The sequence below is a fragment of the Thunnus maccoyii genome, chromosome 4 (genome assembly GCF_910596095.1).
Source record: "Thunnus maccoyii chromosome 4, fThuMac1.1, whole genome shotgun sequence".
Classification (NCBI taxonomy): Eukaryota; Metazoa; Chordata; class Actinopteri; order Scombriformes; family Scombridae; genus Thunnus; species Thunnus maccoyii.
In genome coordinates, this window is record NC_056536.1 from 2,463,472 (window position 1) to 2,482,939 (window position 19,468).

Consider the following 19,468-nt stretch of genomic DNA (forward strand, 5'->3'; position numbering starts at 1 on the left):
TCGGGCTGGCAGGATGAAAGAAGTAGTGCGGGTTAAAGCAGTAAGTGCAAGTGTATTGAAAGAGGAAGTAAGTGGAATAAAGGAGTGATTTGGGGGTGCCAGTTAGAGTTACAATGGAGGAAATTAAATCAAACTTAAAAGGAGGAATCCTGAAAGGTGCTCGGTGGTTGCAGGTAACTCGAGAGGGAGTGAGGAAAGACAGTGAGCACGATGTACTTGATTTTGAGGAGGAAGTGTTCCCAAAGAAAGTGACCCTAGGCTTCTTGAGATATACCGTATAAGAGTACATGCCAAAGCCAATGAGGTGTTACAACTGTCAAAGGTTTGGTCATACAGCCATGACATACGAAGGCAGAAGAAGATGTGCCAGATGTGGAGAAGATCATGAGTATGGGCAATGTGGTCATGAGCAACCAAAATTTTGTAACGATGGTGGCAATCACAGTGTGTTTTATGGGGGACGTGAAGTGGTGAAAAGGAAAAGGGAAATACAGCAGGTAAGAGTTCAGAGTAAGATTACATATGCAGAGGCTGTGAAGATGGTGAGTCAGAGAGGAGGAATTGTTGAGAGAAGCAGAACAGGTAAGTGAGGGAAAAGTAATGGTTGATTTAAAGAAGCTAGTCACTTTCATAGCAGGGGCAGCAAATGCAACTGTGGAAGTTTGGAAGATGTTTTTTCTCAAGTTCAGGGCAATATGGGACAGTCATTGTTTGCTGATGATGGAGCTTTGTCTTCAATCGGCATTCCGAATATTGGCATCCAACAACAAAGGTACTTCTTCCATGTTGGGAGAGAGGAAGGGCCAAGAGGGAATGTTTTGCATGGAGCAGTGAAACAGTTGCTAGAGACGTCATTAAATCAGAAAAAATATATCCTTACAGTGCCATTGCCAGTAACGCCACCCTGGTTGTTCCCCTCAGTGTCAGTTGACTTCTATATTCTGGAAAAAGTGCAGGTACATAAAAGTTTTGGAAATATTGCAGTTTTGGTTGAAGATTACATGGTTACAAACATCATATCAGACATTTGTCCCAGTATACACAGATGGATCCAAGGATCCTAACACAGGGAGCACAGGCTTTGCTTTGAGTATACCAACCTTACAAGTTTCTGTTAAAAGAAGAACATCAGATCATTGGTCAGTTTATATAGTCGAGATGATAGCAATTGCAACAGCATTACAGTGGATAGAGGAGTTACAAATTAAAAAGGTTATTCTTTGTACAGATTCATGTTCTGCATTAATGTCCTTGCAGTCATTTACATCTCACAGTAGGCAGGAAATAGTTAATGAGATATATGACAACAGATTTAAAAATATTAATATTTTGATAACATTTATATGGGTACCTGCACACAGAGGGAATAAGGGCAATGAAATTGTGGATGCATTAGCAAAACAGGCACTGAAACACGAGGAGATCATGGACATTTCACTCAGTAAATCTGAAGCAAAAGGAATATTCAAAAGAAACATCATTAAAGAGTGGCAGCACAGTTGGGATACAGCAAACACAGGACAACACCTTTATGCAGTACAGCGAGAAGTAGGCACAGTGAGGTCAGCTAAAAGAAGCACCAAAGAGGAGAACATCTTAACAAGGTTGAGGCTAGGACACACCAGACTAAATAAAACACAGCAATTAATAAACAAACATCCCTCAGGATAATGTAACCTATGTCAAATAGAGGAATCAGTGGAGCATATTCTCAAGAGCGAGAATTATTAAAGAGAGAAATCAGGAAGCTTGGAGTGGAAGAATTGAGTCTGGAAAGTGTATTTGCCATCAGGTTAGGGAGTCTTTTCCACTACTTGAAAGAAACTGGATTGATCAACAGAATTTAGTGTTCAGGAAATATAGTTTTTTTTTTCTTTTCTCTGAGTTTGTTTATGGGGTCTAATAATTTTGGTCCAAACTCCAACATAGTAGGTGGCGGTACTGCTTCTTTACGTTGGTTGCCACCCGCCATAAAACGGAAAGAAGAAGAAGAAGAAGAAGAAGAAGAAGAAGAAGAAGAAGAAGAAGAAGAAGAAGAAAAAAAGTAAATACGTTCACCATGTTTTGCGACATTTCCGGTCTCCGCCGTGTGCCATTTTGCTTTACGATAGTTGTGACAAACCAGAAGTGTACAAGCTGCAGTTATTTAGGAAGACAGGTATTTCTTCTACCTGCAGGCGAACAAAACACGAAATAACCAGAGATACGACAACTCGACGACTGTCACACACCTGCCAAAGGATACGACTATAACTATAACATAACGATGCGAGAAACAACAAGACATTTCTGACAGCTGGCGTTCACCGAGCTCAACTAAATTAGCTAAAAGCTAGCGGAGCCAGTCTGTTAGCGTTGATCCTGCTGAACATGGTTTGAGTCTTAGACACTTTCAATGTGACATCCGAACACTTTCAACCTGACTCACAGCTGGGCTTCCATCGTTCAAACACCATGTGGCTCCAGCAGAGGCTGAAGGGGCTGCCGGGTTTGTTATCGAGCAGCTGGGCTCGGAGACTTCTCATCGCGCTGCTGCTCTTCCTCATCTCGTCCTGGTACCTGGGAGCAGGGCGCAGCTGGAGGCTTCTCAGGGGCCCAGCCGGGCCCGAGGGGGCCGCCGGACAGTGTCTGCTGGCTGAGATCCACAGGTGGAAGTCTCTGGTGGACCGAGGAGAGGGGATATACAGCACACCTCAGGAGCAACTACACACACCTTTTGTATCCGGTAACGGACATATTCTGATTGACATCGACTCTAACAAACTGTGGGTAGCGTCGTCTTCACAGCCCGGCTCGGCTCCGGTCCACCAGACCGAATACTCCCCGAGAGTCAGCGTCCATCTGGAGGGGACGCGGGCCGAGGCTCAGGCCTCCATGCTGTGGTTCCGGAAAGGAGCCGTGTTGTCGGTCCGCTGTGCCTCCCCGGCCGCCCTGCAGTCAGTCCGGGACTGCATCACCATCAGAGAGGAGTTCATCGCCCACAGAAGCCGGACTAACGTCTATCTGCAGCGAATACACATCAACAATCCGTCTGACAGGCCCGCCTCCCTGGACGCCTCCTATGACAGCCCCCACTTTGGAAGCAAGTTCTCCACCAGTGTGGAGAAAGTGGAGGACAGGGAGGTTGTGATCTTCTCCGGCAGAGTGCCTGTGGAGAGTAACCAGATGGTGCTGGTGGTGGTGGTCACCAAGAAGCTGAACAGCAGGATCCAGGTCTCTGCTAAATCAGAGTACACAGACAATATCCTGTCAGTGGTGTGGACCTCCGAGCCCATCGAGTCCTCCAAGCTGGAGGAGACGTTCAGCACTCTCCGAGAGGGAGCCAAAAAGGAGCTGGTGGAGCTGCTGAGGGCCAGCGTGGATGAGCTGGTGGTAGATCACCAGCAGGCTTGGATGGACCTCTTCATTTCAGGTGAGCTGAGGTGGTAGGAGTCCATGCACTTCAGATCACATACACCGTGCATTATTGCGTTACTATTGCGTTACCACATATCTACTGTGACAGCTGACATTTACTGAAGAAATTTCAGGTCCCCATAAGTTGACTTTAAGACATGTTGAAATGAATGGAAACCAATGGCTGCCAGAAATGTGTGGAAGAACATTCAGAAATATTTAAATGAGGTGTGCTTTTGAAGGTCAAAGATCATGATAAGAGTTAGAATTCATGCCAGCTAAAATTACAGCAGAGGCAGCACTGTAAAAACTTACAGTGAAAGTAGTGATATAACTATTGAATCAATGCACATCTTGTGAAATTCAGCTGATCGCTGTAGATATTTAAAGGTATACTATGCGGGATGTGTCTGTTGGTGTTTGTAAACACAGTATTCAAAGTTGGCTTCTCCTTCCTGGCTTGAGTGATCTGAGAGCAGAGAGAAGCCCTTTTACACCTGGCATTAACATGCATCATAGGTGATCCGATCACAAGTGGACAGCTCTAAGTACATCTGTTCACACCTGATATTAACATGCCTCTCCACATGTGTCTTCAATGACCACTTGTGATTGGATCTCACTTCCCCGTCCTATATGCAAATAAACACATCCATCATTTTCATTTGCAAGGACCGTATTCGTTTGTTTTTTAACTGGCGGGAGGACTGGTGGTCCATGCGACCTCCGTCCAAAGTTGTGTTCAATTTGTTTAATAACAGGATAAACAAATATACAATGCATTGCGTTGACACTGCTAAATGAATGTGGCCACATGCGGCCCAGACCACCTTTGAATATGGTCTGAGTGATCGGATCTCAATGCGTCACACCTGTACTTGGAGCTGTCCACTTGTGATCAGATCACCTGAGACGCATGTTAATTCCAGGTGTGAACAGGGCCAGAGAGAGCGCAGTGGTGGTCAAGTGAGCCAGAGGGTGAATGAAGAAAGTGAGCGGTGCTGGCAAGAACAAAGCAGTGAATCAGATAAATAAATGTTATTTTCTGATTGTTTCACAGCGGTTATGTTCTAAAACACAAATAAATGGATCATAATTGATGATTGAGAGGGATTATGAGTCTATACATCGTTTTTTAGGAAAATCCTGCATAGTATGCCTTTAACTGAAATGATCTTATGGTAGATGATACTTGCTGAGACCAGAGGGCTGTACTACGAAGCGAGATTAGTGGGTTAGCGAGATATGTTGAGCATAAAGAAAGGGTTTTCAATGTCATGAAGGTGGCTCTCTTTTAATCTGACTACATCACCATGGTAACTTATACTGCAAACTTCACCTGGTCCGGAGCAGGTTATGTTCTGAGTTTCGGCTTAAATCGGCAATGAAAAGCGCCGTCCTTTCACTAACTACCTGATTTGCTGCAAAGTCTGTTTAACACTGCTGCTACTACAACTATTAGAACACCAATTAGAAAACTGATTCGTCTTTTATCATACTTACCATTGATTTGATATGTCATATTGTAAATTTGAGTCAAATGATGCGCCAAATGCCCCCTTTTATGGGGACGCGCACAGAGCTTAAAGCAGAAAGCCTGGGTTAACAAGGAAAGTTCATAACCACCGTCATGATACCAGTTATCTCTGATGGTGAGTTTAGGGTTTGTCGAGCCAGCTCACACAAAGAAAGCCTGGTTATGTTGAACTTGCTTCGTAGTACACCCCTCTGGAGGTAGTAATCCAACAAACGACATAGAGGCAGCATTAGTATGGCTTCACCTCAGCCAATAAAAATGTTCTCCTCATTCTGATGACGTGAATTGCAAATTGGAATATAGTTGTTGGTTATTTGCATAGGTTATACATGGCATAGCCTGTAAAGATGTTGGTGTTTGCTTACATGTTTCATCTGTATCTGTTTGGAGCCTAAATGCCTTGCTGTCCAGAAAATTTCATATCATCTGCTAGGAGCTAAATATGGCAAAAACAGACATATCCAGTGTTTCTCCTTGGTTGACTTCTTTGGCCCCCCCACCAGGCCAAAGATGCTATTGATTTCCGAATGAATGGATATTTGGCGTTATTTTTGGCATTAAAAAATATTTTTTAGCCTGGCGGGGGTTCTCATTGGTCTGGCGGCCCACTAAGCCTGTACTATTATAGGGGAAACACTGCATATCTGTACTTGCATACCGTATACAGAATCTTACTTTGATAGATTTCTACTTTTCCTCAGGGTGACACTTTCACCAAACAGTTGTCAGCCCACATTTTGTGGGGACCGGTATTGTTTAGAGATTGTTTAGATGCATTAGCTTATTGCGGATATATTTGGTATTGGTGTTTATGTTGGACTTGTATATAATAGAGCTGCGACGAACAATTATTTTCATTATTGTTTAATCCATTGATTATTTTCTCGATCAACAGATTAGTTGTTTAGGCTATTAAATGTTGATCACTGCTTCCTAAAGCTCAAGATGACGTCCTCAAATGTCTTCTTTTGTCCAGAACAGTCCACAACACACAACCAAAATATATTCAGGAAATATTCACATTTGAGAAGCTGTTATCAAAGAATTTGGACATTTTCTCTTCTTAAGAAATGACTCAAAATGATTAATCAATCAAAATAGTTGGTGATTAATTCAATAGTTGGCAACTAATTAATTAATTATTGCAGCTGTAGTATATAATAATAATGTTGGACGTGTATTGTGTAGTACATTGTTATTGGATTTTGTAAACTTTCAAATATACGTAGTTATTGGTATCCAATATGGGTTGGGCTGTAAAAGACAGCACTTATTAGATTTGAGTCTTCAGCCACATCCTGTGGCCTTAAGTTGTCATCATGTGAAATGTGGAACTTGGGTCATGTGAAAGCAGGTGGACATAGTGTATATGTACGTTTTTACAAACCAGGTCAGGCATCCTGATGCTGACGAGATTACCTGAGTTATGCTTGCTAGTACCAAAATACTGGTTGGTACCATAAAGGTACCCAATATCAATACCCAGCTCTGCATTTTTTATGGTTTGAAATCTCCAAACTGCACTGTCACCACAGAGTGATAAAGCATTTTACTGGAAAACAAACGGGCTTTGCACTGTGTTGTCCTTTAAGTCTTGCTGACTGGACAATTCACTTCAAAGTTATAAGGTAATTCCAGGTCGAATCAACAGATTTTCGAAAATTTTCCTGACTGACCATCTTAGATTTGCTTCATACTTTATGTAAATAATGTCATTGTACCCAAAAACTAGGGAGCAAAATCTTTGGCTTGTACAGTGGAAAGGGCTTATAGCGATCACGTCTGTCCGGGTAAATTGATCACTATAAGCGGATGATTATTAGAAACAATTTTTTTTCTTTTTCTTAATTTCTCATGCAGATTATCATCTAATTGACATTTACTCATTTATTACATGAATATAAAGTAATGAAACAGGCAGCTTCACTATTTACTGAATTTTATTGACTGTTTCAAACTACAGCACAGCTGTTTCAAATGCTTGTTGTTTCACTGCTGCATTTTTTTAAATACAATTTTCAGCAAGCCATAACTTTAAAATATGCACCTGTGGGCCAACTATTTTACAAATTAAAGACATCTTATAGTGTAGAGCAATCCCTGAAATTTTCAAGCATCTAGCATGAATAATTCAAAAGTAATCACTTATGGAACTTTGTAATAAACTTAGCAGCCCGGCACCTCCTCCTCATGCTGGTCACCAGCCCGGTCACACACTGCTGTGGGATGGCATCCCATTCTTCAACCAGCATTTGTCGGTTTGTGGGGTTTATCAGAGTACCTCCAGAATTTGGGATTGGAGAGGATGGAATGACCTGCCAGCAGTCCTGACCTCAACCCCAACCCCCCAACACTTGTGGGATCAGCTTGGGCGTGCTGTTGGTGCCAGAGTGACCAACACAACCACGTTGGCTGACTTGCGACAAATGCTGGTTGAAGAATGGGATGCCATCCCACAGCAGTGTGTGACCAAGCTGTTGACCAGCATGAGGAGGAGGTGCCAGGCTGTTGTGGCTGTGTATGGTTCTTCCACCAATTGCCAATATGTCTCGTTCCTTCAAAATTCAATCATCCAATCCACCAAACACCAAACAAGAGTCAATGGCAGAATAAGCTGTTTGGCATTGGCAGAGAAGATTTGGCATATTTTTCATGGGCTCAACCCACATAGCTCTGCTGCTCATCCCACAAATGCATATTCCTTACAAATGTGGCACTATTTAAAAGGGAAAGAAACAGGCTTTCCAACGGTATAAGATTTATTGCCAAGAAGCATTGTTACAACAAAGAAATAATCTACCAAACACAAATTTCCTTACTTTTTGTGCTAAGCTTATTTTAGCAACACTCATTTTTGGCAGACCACGCCCCTTTTTAATCTCAGAAACTATATACAAGTCAAAAATTTTGCATACTAGTTGTTGGGTACAATGACATTATTTACATCATGTATGAAGCAAATACAAAATGGTCTGTTGGTAGGCCTCTGTTGATTTCAAAAGGAATGACCCTATAGAGTGTTGTTATTTTATGATATATTCAGTTTTTGATACTACTGCCGATACAATACAATTTTTTATACCTCAGTTTGAGAATTATAAACATGATTTTCTGCAAAATGCTTTTCATTTCAGAGAAGAGGCCAAAATTCTCAAATGTAAATGTCTAAACACAGTCAAAAACTGGCAAAATTTGGATTTAAAATAGAAACTCATAGTTTAAATGAAGTACATAAGATTATCGGTTGGACAACATTTGATGCTATCTTTCAGTAAGTGACAGTTTAGCAACTGTAATTGCCTTTACAGACATTTTGTTCAATACCAAAATGTACTAGACCTCTTCACTAAAGTAGTAAAGAGGTTTGATACCTGGCCCTACAGAGTGGAGGTTTGTGTTAAAGATATAATATCAAACTATTCCACATTAAAATGTCTAAAAATGACTATACCTATGTTATATAATTTATTGTGTTGTGTGGTTACATTATCCCAAAAGTTTCCAACAATTTTCAAACCCACAATGGCGTCTTCCAAAGAGTATATGAATACAACATAGAGTGTTGACGTATAGGCTATATTCTGTAAAACACTTACAGCAAGGAACTTTGACCCATGGTGTTAAATGAAAACAACATTCAAGATGTCCAATGTTTAAATAAAATCTTAAAATATATAAAATATTCAATGCTCAGTTGTCAAAAATGAAATTGCAATATGAGGCCTGATACCTTCCTCTTTTAAACATGGTAGTGAATGAAACAATAGCCTGTGTCCACATCATCACAACTTGATAACTTACAAACATGAACACACGTCTTGTCCTGCAGCTTGTTGAATGAGCTACCAAACAAACATTCAGCAGGGAAAAGTGCATCGCTAACATCAGTCAGCAGCTAGACAGCTAATTAGCTGCTCAGCTACAGCACATTAAACAGTGTATAAACATACCTGCAGATGACACTGCGGACCCATTAGATGCTGGTTTGGTCGTTGCTCTTCAAAATCCCTGTTAGTGACGCGCTGTCTGTCCATGACTTGCACTTACAGCAGTTTGTTTACATGGTCTTAAATGAGACATTAAATTTTGCAATTAACATAATTAACATGCGTGTCGAACCGTGGGGGGCGATCCGTTCGGATCACGGATCAACTACGATCCGTTGCACCACTACCGTTAACAAAGAAATATAGTTTTGTCGCAGTGCATAATTGTTGTCAAACCAATACTCCTCAAGTTCTTTTTTTAAAATAATAAACATAATTAACAATTAGCTTCAATAGCAGTAAACAGTACAAAACATTCCACCTTGTTTTTTTGTTTTGCTGTTTAAACTCATGAACTTATTGAGCAACCAACTCACCATACTTAGTCAGGGGTCTCCGTAGTTGGGTTGGCCTTTGAGGGCGATGGCCATGGTGAGGTAGCTCCACTGCACCACCCCACTATCCTGAAAGTCCCCAGGGGAAGAGAAGTCCAGGTGAGGAAAGATGGAGGGGAGTGAGACAACAGTTGCAGGGACGTACCCTGCTGGATCTGGTGGAATGTCTATGTTGGAGAACAGCCCAGAGAACCCCAGGTCTGGGTCTGCAGGACCCATGTCCAAGTCTGGGTGTGACACTTCCACAGTTGTCCAGACCTGAGCCTGCTCCATGGCCCAGGTGTTGTCCAGTGGATCGTGGCTGTGATAGGGCTTTAGCTGATCTTGGTGAACCACTTTTACTTTGGTCTTTCGGGCCTTTCTTGATGCAATACACTAGGTCTTTCAGCTGTCCCAGAATGAAAAATGGACCTTCATATGACAGAAGAAACTTTCTGACCCTGATCTTGACTTTCCATGTGCCCTTAATGAGGTACCACACAGTATCTCCAGTTACCAGGTCCACCAGATCACTCACTTCCTGGCTGAACATCATGAAGTCGGGAAGTTATGAAACCAGTGGCACTGTGCCTTTTCGCTCTGTAGGCCATGACAGCATAGTAGATTATCAGGTCCAAGTCCCAGTAACAGCGCTCGGCTGTAGTGGCCAGAATCTTTTGCAGGGTGGCTCTGAACTCTACTTGGTCATCAGACTGTGGTTGGAAGGGTGTAGTGTGTGTTTTATCAATACCAAATAGTGTGCACATTTTCTTGGACACAAGGGCGGAGCTGGACTCTCAGCACAGAGGGGCCAGAGCATTCTTGAGGGGCCCTTATGATAAAGTCATTTTAAAATAATTCACAACCGTAAAATAGCTAATATATCCTATCCTATCCATAAACACAAATTGTCACTTATTGAGCAAAGCAAGTCTATATCTAAGTAATATAGTATAGTGCTTCACTATATATAGTGAAGCTACTTTGTCAGACAAGCTTGTTCTAAAGAACAAAAAAAGAAAACAGGTTGCCTGCTACATTCAAATGTTTCAGCACCGAGGACAGCTCACAGTGCTTATTGTGCATCGATTAATGAACGGTTCAGCACCACCACCAATAGTCAGCAACAAGCCAGGTGCACTGTCTCAGTGCCATGTCTTTCTTACACAGAAATAACAAACATAAAATAGACACAGCAGTCTACAACACCACAGGCAGTGTGACTGACGGGTGCCAAGATGCAGTGAGCATGGAGTTAAATAACAGATTAATACAACATTATGACTGATTTCTTCATAACCAGAATTTAAGTTAATAAAGACTAATTATGGATGTTTGTATCTTTGTTGAGCCCAGAAAAGGTGAGAATGCCCTGTATTTCCCAAGAAAAGAGCAGTGCAGTGTTTTCTGTTTTATACTTTTTATCATCTTGTGACCCTACATATTTATCAAGGTTAGCTAAATTTAGTCTGAAACTAAGCACTTATAATAGCACTGTGGTCAGACAGGTCATTATAAAGAAATAAGGTAAAAAGTAGGATAATGTCATTTTATCAAGTAGAGTGTTTCATAGTGGTCTAATACAACAAACCACATTACATTCAATTTGAAAACTCTAGGATGGCATTTAGATGGCATATAAAAAGAAACAATGCATATATACTGTAGATACATGACTTTACACACATTTCTTTTTTCTTTAAGAGTTTTTGTTCATGTCAAAAAGTATCACTGCATGTGTCAAATACATGACTCTTATTTGCTATATCCATGAATGAATTCTCACAAGCAACAAGCAGACAGAGCTTCTGCACAGGCTCATTCTCAAATCACACACAGTAAACAGGTGACTGATCGCTTATAAATGCAAAACTGGGGAGGATCCACCTTATTCAAAGTCTCGGCGGGCCTGTCAGTCCCAGTACAAGATCCAGTACATAACATAATTTCCAGTTACAATTCGAGTTACAGTTTCAAGTTACATGTTTCACTCATCAATTGTTGTCCCTGCTCAGCCTGTAGTGTAGTGTTGTCCATTAAAGTGAGGTCGGATATTCTGGCCTCATCCATGCACGAACCCAAATAGCTCATAATGACCTTAGGCAGCTGAAACTTCGTCTTGCGAGTTTCATTCACCAAAAACATAAAAAGACACGAATAGCTCATATTTTGGATAAAGTTTTCAGCAGAGTTGGTCATTAACTTTGAATCACTGCTTCTGCAGTCTTCACTTCCTGCAGAGTCACCAAGCAGAAATACGGACAGCGCCACTCTGCCATTGCAACCCACATTGTGGTCAGAGGGGGGATTACATCCATAGTGATAAGCACTACCATAGAGAATGAATTGAAAAAGTTAAAAGAGTTCTACTATTCCTGCTATGCTCACGAATTGGGTCGCACACTATGTCCCCAGCGGGGCCTCTACTGAGTGTGGGCCCGGGGGCACCGCCCCCTCTGCCATTGTGGTCACTCCACTTATGCTTGAACACTTCGAACTCAAAGTCCTGACCCTGGTCACTGTCATGCAACGTCTGTGGTGCCCCATAAGAACACACCCCCTTTGAGGCAAGCACTTCAGCCACAGTCACTGCCTGGTCGTTTGGTAGGGGGAAGGCTTCCCCCAGTTTTATGAAATAGTACTGTATCATGAGCACATAACAGTTGTTGCACTCTGTCTCATTCAGTGGCCCCATGATATCCAAGATAATATGCTCCATCGGGGCTCCCACCCTGACAGTGCCCATGGGAGCCTTTGGCTTTGGACAAGTCTGGAGTGCGGTGGTTAGCAGGTGCGTGAGTCTGTCGAATACCACTTGGCATTCTGTAGTCCCCTCAAAACGGGTGTATTTCTTGGTCAGGGCAAGGAGGGCCTCAGCAACAAACCGTAGATGGTATGATGCCAAGCTGATTAATTGACGGACCTCCTGGAGTGATGTAGGTATAAGCCACTCCTACACCTTCTGGACTTTGATGGGGTCGGTGACCATGCCATGCTTGGAGATGATGTGGCCTGGGTAGGCTACTTGACGGCAGAAGAAGCAGCATTTAGCAGGTTTCAGTTTCACGTTGACTTAGTGCAGCCTGTTGAAAACCTGGCCAAGTTGCTGCAGCATTTCTGACATGTCCTGGTCCAGCACAATGAGGTCTCCCACTGCATGCCAGTTAAGGCATGGTCCATCAGCCACTGGAACGTCCACAGAGCGTTGCACAGTCCAAACGGCAGAACGTTCCATTCGAACAGTCCCTGTCTGGTGCAGAAGACTGACACTCGGTGAGCCCTGGGGATCAGTTTGACTTGCCAATAGCCAGAGGCAAGATCCATTTGGCAGTGGAGAGGGTGTTAAGTCTGTTTTAAATGCAGGGCCACAGGTAAGCGTCTTTAACGCTGCAGTTGTTTTGGGCCCTGTAATCTATGCAGAGGCAGTACGTTCCGTTCCCTTTACATACCATCACTATGGGCACACACTGCTATAGGTGCACAGCAGCTGAGCTAGCTGGAGCTCCTCTCTGTTGAGCTCAGCTGAACTTTGGCTGTAGGACTCCTGCAGTTGCTGGGGAATAGTTGGGTGTTATGGCTGTTCTGGCTTGGCTGTGGTGGTGGCTCGCAGGCCACAACAAAGGAGGGAGACGCATGCCCAAACTCAGCGATAATAATCTGAAATTTATTAAAGTAAATAACAATAATTGCAATCGGATGTGGAAGTCAGTATCAGTGGTGTTTGAAAGTGTATGAATGTGTTGTCTAATGTGAAGTGTGTGTTGTCAGTGGAGAACAAAACCAAAAAGGAAACGCAAAAAACAACCACAGCTTGGTGAGTAGAGGTATCAGAGAGGGACTGGAATCAGGGCAGACGGGCTTGAAGACATTCTGGGGAACTCGCCAGGTTTTCCCAACTGGTGAATGTTTGTTTGGTGGCTCATTCAACAAACTAAGCTGCAGGACAAGACATGTGTTCATGTTTGTAAGTTATCATCAAGTTTTGATGATGTGGACACAGGCTGTTGTTTCATTCACTACCATGTTTAAAGGAGGAAGGTATCAGGCCTCATATTCCAATTTAATTTAACAATTGAGCTTTGAATATTTTATATATTTTAAGATTTGATTTAAACATTGGACATCTTGAATGTTGTTTTCATTTAACACCATGGGCAAAACTTCCTTCCTTTTACAGAATATATGGAAAACAAAGTTTTATTTGTCTCCCCCCTTTTCTTTCTTTTTTTTTGCTGATTGGAAAAATAATCCGATCCATGACTCAAATCCGTGATATGATCCAAACCGTGAGTTTTGTGATCCGTTGTGCCCCTACTCGCTACGCATACACATTACGCACTGCACTATTCCTTAAAGCAGCTACGCTACTCTTATAACAGTAACTTTCATGTAGATGTCCTTTGAAGAATGAGGACAGGGAGGATTATGGGATTTGATGCATGATATGATGACTCAAAACAATTCCACAATAACATAGGGTGTTAACGTGCTCACACAGTGTGCGAGTGAAAATCATTAGTAGCCCATTGATATTAATGATAGTGTGACATTTTAGCAGTGGTGCACTGATGGCAATATGGGGTTCAGTATCTTGTCCAAGGACACTTCGACATGTGGACTGGAGGAGCTCGGAATCGAACTGCCACTTGTGATTAGTGGATGACCCGCTCTACAGCCATCCGGCAATAGGGTCTGTTTGTTGTTGTTAGTGTTAATCATTCCTGCTTCCTCATCCAGACCGGGAAGCACAGGGGAGATGTTGTATTCTGCTCCAGGGTCGAAGTCACCGGTAACTTTGGGGCTAACCCCCTTTACTTCAGTTAGCAGGTGTCAAGCAAGACATGGGAACCTGGCTTTGGTCTTGAGGAGGTGTAGCGTTTCTTTTCTGATAAACAGACTAAACTGTACATACTGCTATGTTCACAGCTACTGCTAAGTAGCCTCACCATCACACACTCAGTCTGTGACCAGTCATGCCTGCAGCATGTCTGGATCAGTTGATCATGTGAGGAGAGCAACTTAATCATTGGTTAATATGGTAAGCTGTTAATGGATGTGTCTTGGAGTGATCCCTTGTTCCTGCAACACACTAGAAGATCAACTCCCTTCACTCACTGTGCTCATTGACTGGAAATGAAACCACCAACTGACCTTTTTCACAGACTGGGACTCAGAATGTGCAATGTATCTGTGTAGTTGTGAGCATGTAGAGTTAAAATGGAAATAAAATATTTACTCACAGAAGAGAACGAGTGGAAAATGCCTGTGATGTGACAGAAAACAGAAAAAAAGTAATCGATCCTTGGAAATACACTACCTGCCTGGCTTTTGTGAAGTTCTGCTTCTGTTTCTTTGTTCATTCAGGTGTTGAAATGAGGAAGATCACTGACTCCCACACACCATCAAGCCGCACAGTGAACACCACCCTCTACTACATCCTGTCCTCCTCCACAACTCCCCTGCTGGACCGAAGGCTGAGCAGCGAGGAGCGTGCTCGTCTGGAGTCAAGCCTCAACTATGCTGACCACTGCTTCAGTGGCCACGCCACCATGCATGCAGAAAATCTGTGGCCTGAGCGGGTGAGCAGCACCGCTCAAATCCTCCAGCTAGTTACGCTATGGACTCTGACTCTGCAGAAGAGAGGCTGCAAAGTGCTTGTGGCAGCTGGAGCCCACGGAGCCATGCAGGGCATGGTGCTCAGCTTCGGCGGCCTTCAGTTCACAGAGAACCACCTGCAGTTCCAGGCTGATCCGGACGTTCTGCACAACAGCTACGCCTTGAGAGGGATCCACTACAACCAGGACCTCATTAACCTGGCTGTGCTGCTGGATGTGGAGGGGAAGCCTTTTCTTCATGTGTCGGTGAAGCAGCAAGAGAAGCCGGTGAAACTGTACGCCTGTGAGGCTGGCTGCCTCAACGAGCCTGTGGAGCTGACATCAGAGATCAAAGGTCACACCTTCCCTGTAATGGTGACCCAACCCATCACACCACTGCTCTACATCTCCACAGATCTGCGCCACCTGCAGGACCTCCGCCACACCTTGCACCTCAAGGCCATCCTGGCACACGAGGAACACATGGCCAACAGGTACCCAGGCCTGCCCTTCCTCTTCTGGTTCAGCGTGGCCTCGCTCATAACGCTCTTCCACCTTTTCCTCTTCAAGCTCATATACAACGAGTACTGTGGCCCCGGCGCAAAGCCCCTCTTCAGGAGCAAGGTATAAACGGCAGTATTAAAACATAACTGGAAGCATAAAACTGCAAACTGATCTGCTCTGCGCCGTTTTTCTTTTACTTGTGTGTGTGTGTGGTGGCAAAGATTTCCTCTCTCTATTGACGCTCTCTCTGTGGGTTGGTTTCTCAGTTTTGACTTTCACCTTCTCTGTGAGTGAACTTTATTTTCCCATCTCAAGTGGTACATGTTTTGAGGGCTGGCATAAAAGCCTTACACACCTCCCTTCCCCCTTGCACAAAAGATGATTCCACAATTCTCGTTCTGTGTTGAAGAAATCGATAAAGTTTTTCACTGCAGCTGTTGAAATGGGGAAACCTGATATTAATTGAAACCATCAGTAGGATAGTAGCCTTTATTCAAGATTACAGACCTTGAAGTTACAATTAACTATTTGGGTTACGGTGTCATTTTAGCACACACCACCTCTTCATATGCACTTCATATCCATTGTGGAATGTCAAGCTTTTGTTGATCGCAACGGGAGAAAAACAAGCACAAGAGCTATTATTCCCTTTCAAATCAGGAGATTATTATTTGTTGATTATTTCTTTTGTTTGCTTACCCAGAAGTTAATGCCACTTTGCAATAGCATTCATATTGTTCTGATTCAGCGTTCTAAAAGGGCCATACCAGTATTTTTGCAATCCCAATAAATTATGTATACTTCACATTAGAGAAGTGTAACACAGGTTTTTAGATTTTCAAATGTGTTTTTTGTGTCTCCTCAAGGAAGCCATTATTTTTATTCATTTCATCACAGTCAGTTGTTTGAGTTAGGTAATCCATTAGTTACTGTTGTTTAGTAAGATGTAAGGCTTCTCAGTTTGAACCTGCACTGACAATAATTCAAAGGTACCCTGTGGAGGTTTTGCCACTAAAGTAGCACTATGGAGCTTAGAGTGGGTCCCCAATTAGTTTGCATATTATGCATCTTTTGGAGCCATTTCTAAACAAGCTAACACGACCAAACTCTTCATAATAAAGGATTCATGTCACCCAGTGCAACAGTGTGACTCGCTGAAAATGTTTTTAATAGTTTTCGGACAACAACGGAGGTCTACAGCACAGAGGAATAAGATACACACACAATACTTGTTAGTAAATGAGTTGGTTTAGCTCTGCACATGAGATATCTTTACCATAAGAAAAATATATAAAATCAGCTTTGCAAATGTGTTTTGATGAGAAAGACTGAATGTTAACAAAACTTATGCAAGACGCATCCACTGAGTACCTTTAACTTAGAGCAGCTATAATGCTGATTGATTACCTAACTGAAACATGTGTCTGATGAGTTGATTTGCAACTGAAATAATGGAAACCTTTGACTCCCTGGAGTAGGAATAACACAATTCATAACATTTCACTCACCAAGTTAATTGATGAAATCTGGGATCACAGCAATATTGTGAAAAACAGGTCTAAGAACAGGTGGACGATCAGACAGGCTGTCAACAAACCTCCAGGTTAGCCAAACTCATCTGGAAGGAAATACAAAGGCAAAATGGTAAAATGATTATCCAAACTGTCTGTTGTAATTGTTGACATACAGTTGGGATCATTAACATTTTAGGTGCACTCACTTTGAGTTTGACATTTTAAGTAAAGTGGCTTAGATCATCTTAATAAACTGTTGGTTTGTTTGTTGTCTGACTGCTCGTTTTCTTGACCTGTCCAGAGCCACAAAAAAACCCCCAAGTTGTAACAAGTCTTACTGTTACTTAAAGAGAGAGGATTGTAATGGATCAGCCCAAAGCAAAATCATCCAGCGAATAACACAAGCCTAAATTAGCACAGTAAAGGTGGTGCTAAAAGTTCATGATGTCTGTTGTCATGTAAAACGGCTACTTGTTTACAGATGTCCTTACACAATGAGCTGTTCACCTGTGGGACAGCATGGACTGTGTGCTCACTCTGCCAGGACTCTTCCCGCTATTCCTTTTTTCCCCTGTGTTTTGATGATGTTTTATATTGAATCACTTAATTAAATTAACAAGAAATCTGTGGGTTGGCTTTGGCTCTTTACTACTGACCTGTCAAACCCTGCTGTGCCTCAATGAAAGAGCTCTTATCCTCAGCAGGTCTATGTTTTTTCCATTTCCTCTGGGAGGCAGTCTGGGTCAGGTAGTCGCAGTCAGTCTCTCAGCAGTTCTAATCCTCCCCTCTGACTTCACCAGGTCACCAGAAAAAATGAAGATGGCTGCGGTGATACCAGGAACTCTGCTTGAACGCTACACAGCTAACATGGGTGTGCTGGTGCTGAATCTGAAATGAGGCCACGCATTTGTCCTCAATGTGTCACAGTTTGCACTGATAACTATTAATTTTTTTACTGCATGACTCTGCATTTTGAAGGAATGTCATCTACTGTGGAGTGATACAATTGAGAGATTTGCTGGTGAGAAGATGTAGAGGCACCTAGGTTTGTCCCAGAGACCGATTTCATATATTTAAATTGATTGTTTTGTCCAACCAGCTGTCCGAAACCCAAAGAACATTAGTTTAATATAATATAAAACAAACAAACAAAATGCAGGAAATACTCACATTTGAAAAGCTCTAACCTGTAAATGGTTTGCCTTTTTGCATAAAGGGTTCACAATTGTTCAAGTCTGTCTTAAAACAGTCAGGAGCCCAAAATGAATGTTGAAACAGGTTTTTCCTGCTGTAATCATTCCTCATGTTCAAACTGACCATTAGAAGATCCCATCATAATGCATTGAATATGTAAGTGATGGGGGACAAAATCCACAGTCCTTCTGTGCAAAAATGTATTTAAAAGTTTATCTGAAGCTAATATGAAGCTTCAGTCGTCCAAATGAGTCAAATCAAGTAGATATCTTTCAACGTCTACAATATTTTTAGTACCAAAGTTCCTCTTTCTGTTACTATACTTTCACTGCAGCTCAACAGGCAAACACTGTATGAGGAGACACAAAAAGGGAATATGATACTAAAAAGACTGTGAATATGTCAGATATCCACTTGATATGAGTAACTCAGACTGCTGAAGCCTCATATAAGCTTCAGATAAACGTTTAAATGCATTTTTGTACAAAATGACTGTGTGGACACACTGTGGATTTTGGCCCCCATCACTTAAACTGAAAGGACATTTGAAGGGAATCTTTGGTTTACAACCAGTATGAACAGGAGAAATGATTATACCTAAGACTATCCTTTCAAAAATGACTTAAACAATTGGTTGATTATCAAAATTGTTGCAGGTGTATTTCCTGTCGAGCAACTATTTGATTTATTGACCAATCATTTCTGTTCTAAAACCAACATTTGAACAGCATTTTAAGGAAGCATTTGAACATCCAGCCTATTTCAACATGTGGCAGAAGTCTCATTAAACTGGCTACATTTTGAATATAATCTTACTAGAAACTCTGGAAGTTCTTACATGTACATGTATTATGAACAGTGTTGGCTCAACCTGAGTGATTTGTTTTCCCTTAAAGCCAGTGAAACTGTGAACAAACCCTCATCTAAGCTCGCCCCAGATAATACTCAGGATAACCTCAGAGATACACAACCTGATTTTGTTATGGGACCCCCAAATCCCCAATAATCAAAACTACACTGTAAACTGTAACGTTAACCAAAATATCTCAGTCTAACCCCAACCTACCAAAACAAGACTTCGCAGGTGTGGCGGCTGTACTTCAGCATGCTAATATACTCGAAGTGACAATGTTAACCTGTGTTTGCCATGCTGACCATCTTAGTTTAGCATCTTTGCATGCTAACATTTACTAATTAGCACAATGAATGTCTGAACAAACTTTCATAGTGGTCCCTCCAATAGTTGTTGGGATATTTCAGTGGGCACCAAAGTGGTGGACCCACATGGCATAGCTAGCATAGTGTAAAGCCACCATGTTAATGGTGAGAAAAACACTTTATAATGTAACCAAAATATCTAAAAAAACAA

The 19,468-nt window shown here is 42.2% G+C and overlaps 1 protein-coding gene across 1 annotated transcript; it reads left to right on the plus strand.

Moving 5' to 3' along the window:
- Positions 1 to 2,064: 2,064 nt before the first annotated feature.
- Positions 2,065 to 18,201, plus strand: kiaa2013 (KIAA2013 ortholog). The gene is made up of 3 exons (XM_042409579.1): positions 2,065 to 3,412; positions 14,658 to 15,511; positions 17,706 to 18,201. The coding sequence occupies exons 1-3, from the start codon at positions 2,455 to 2,457 to the stop codon at positions 17,754 to 17,756; spliced, it is 1,863 nt and encodes a 620-aa protein (XP_042265513.1). The 5' UTR covers positions 2,065 to 2,454; the 3' UTR covers positions 17,757 to 18,201.
- The last annotated feature ends 1,267 nt before the right edge of the window (positions 18,202 to 19,468 follow it).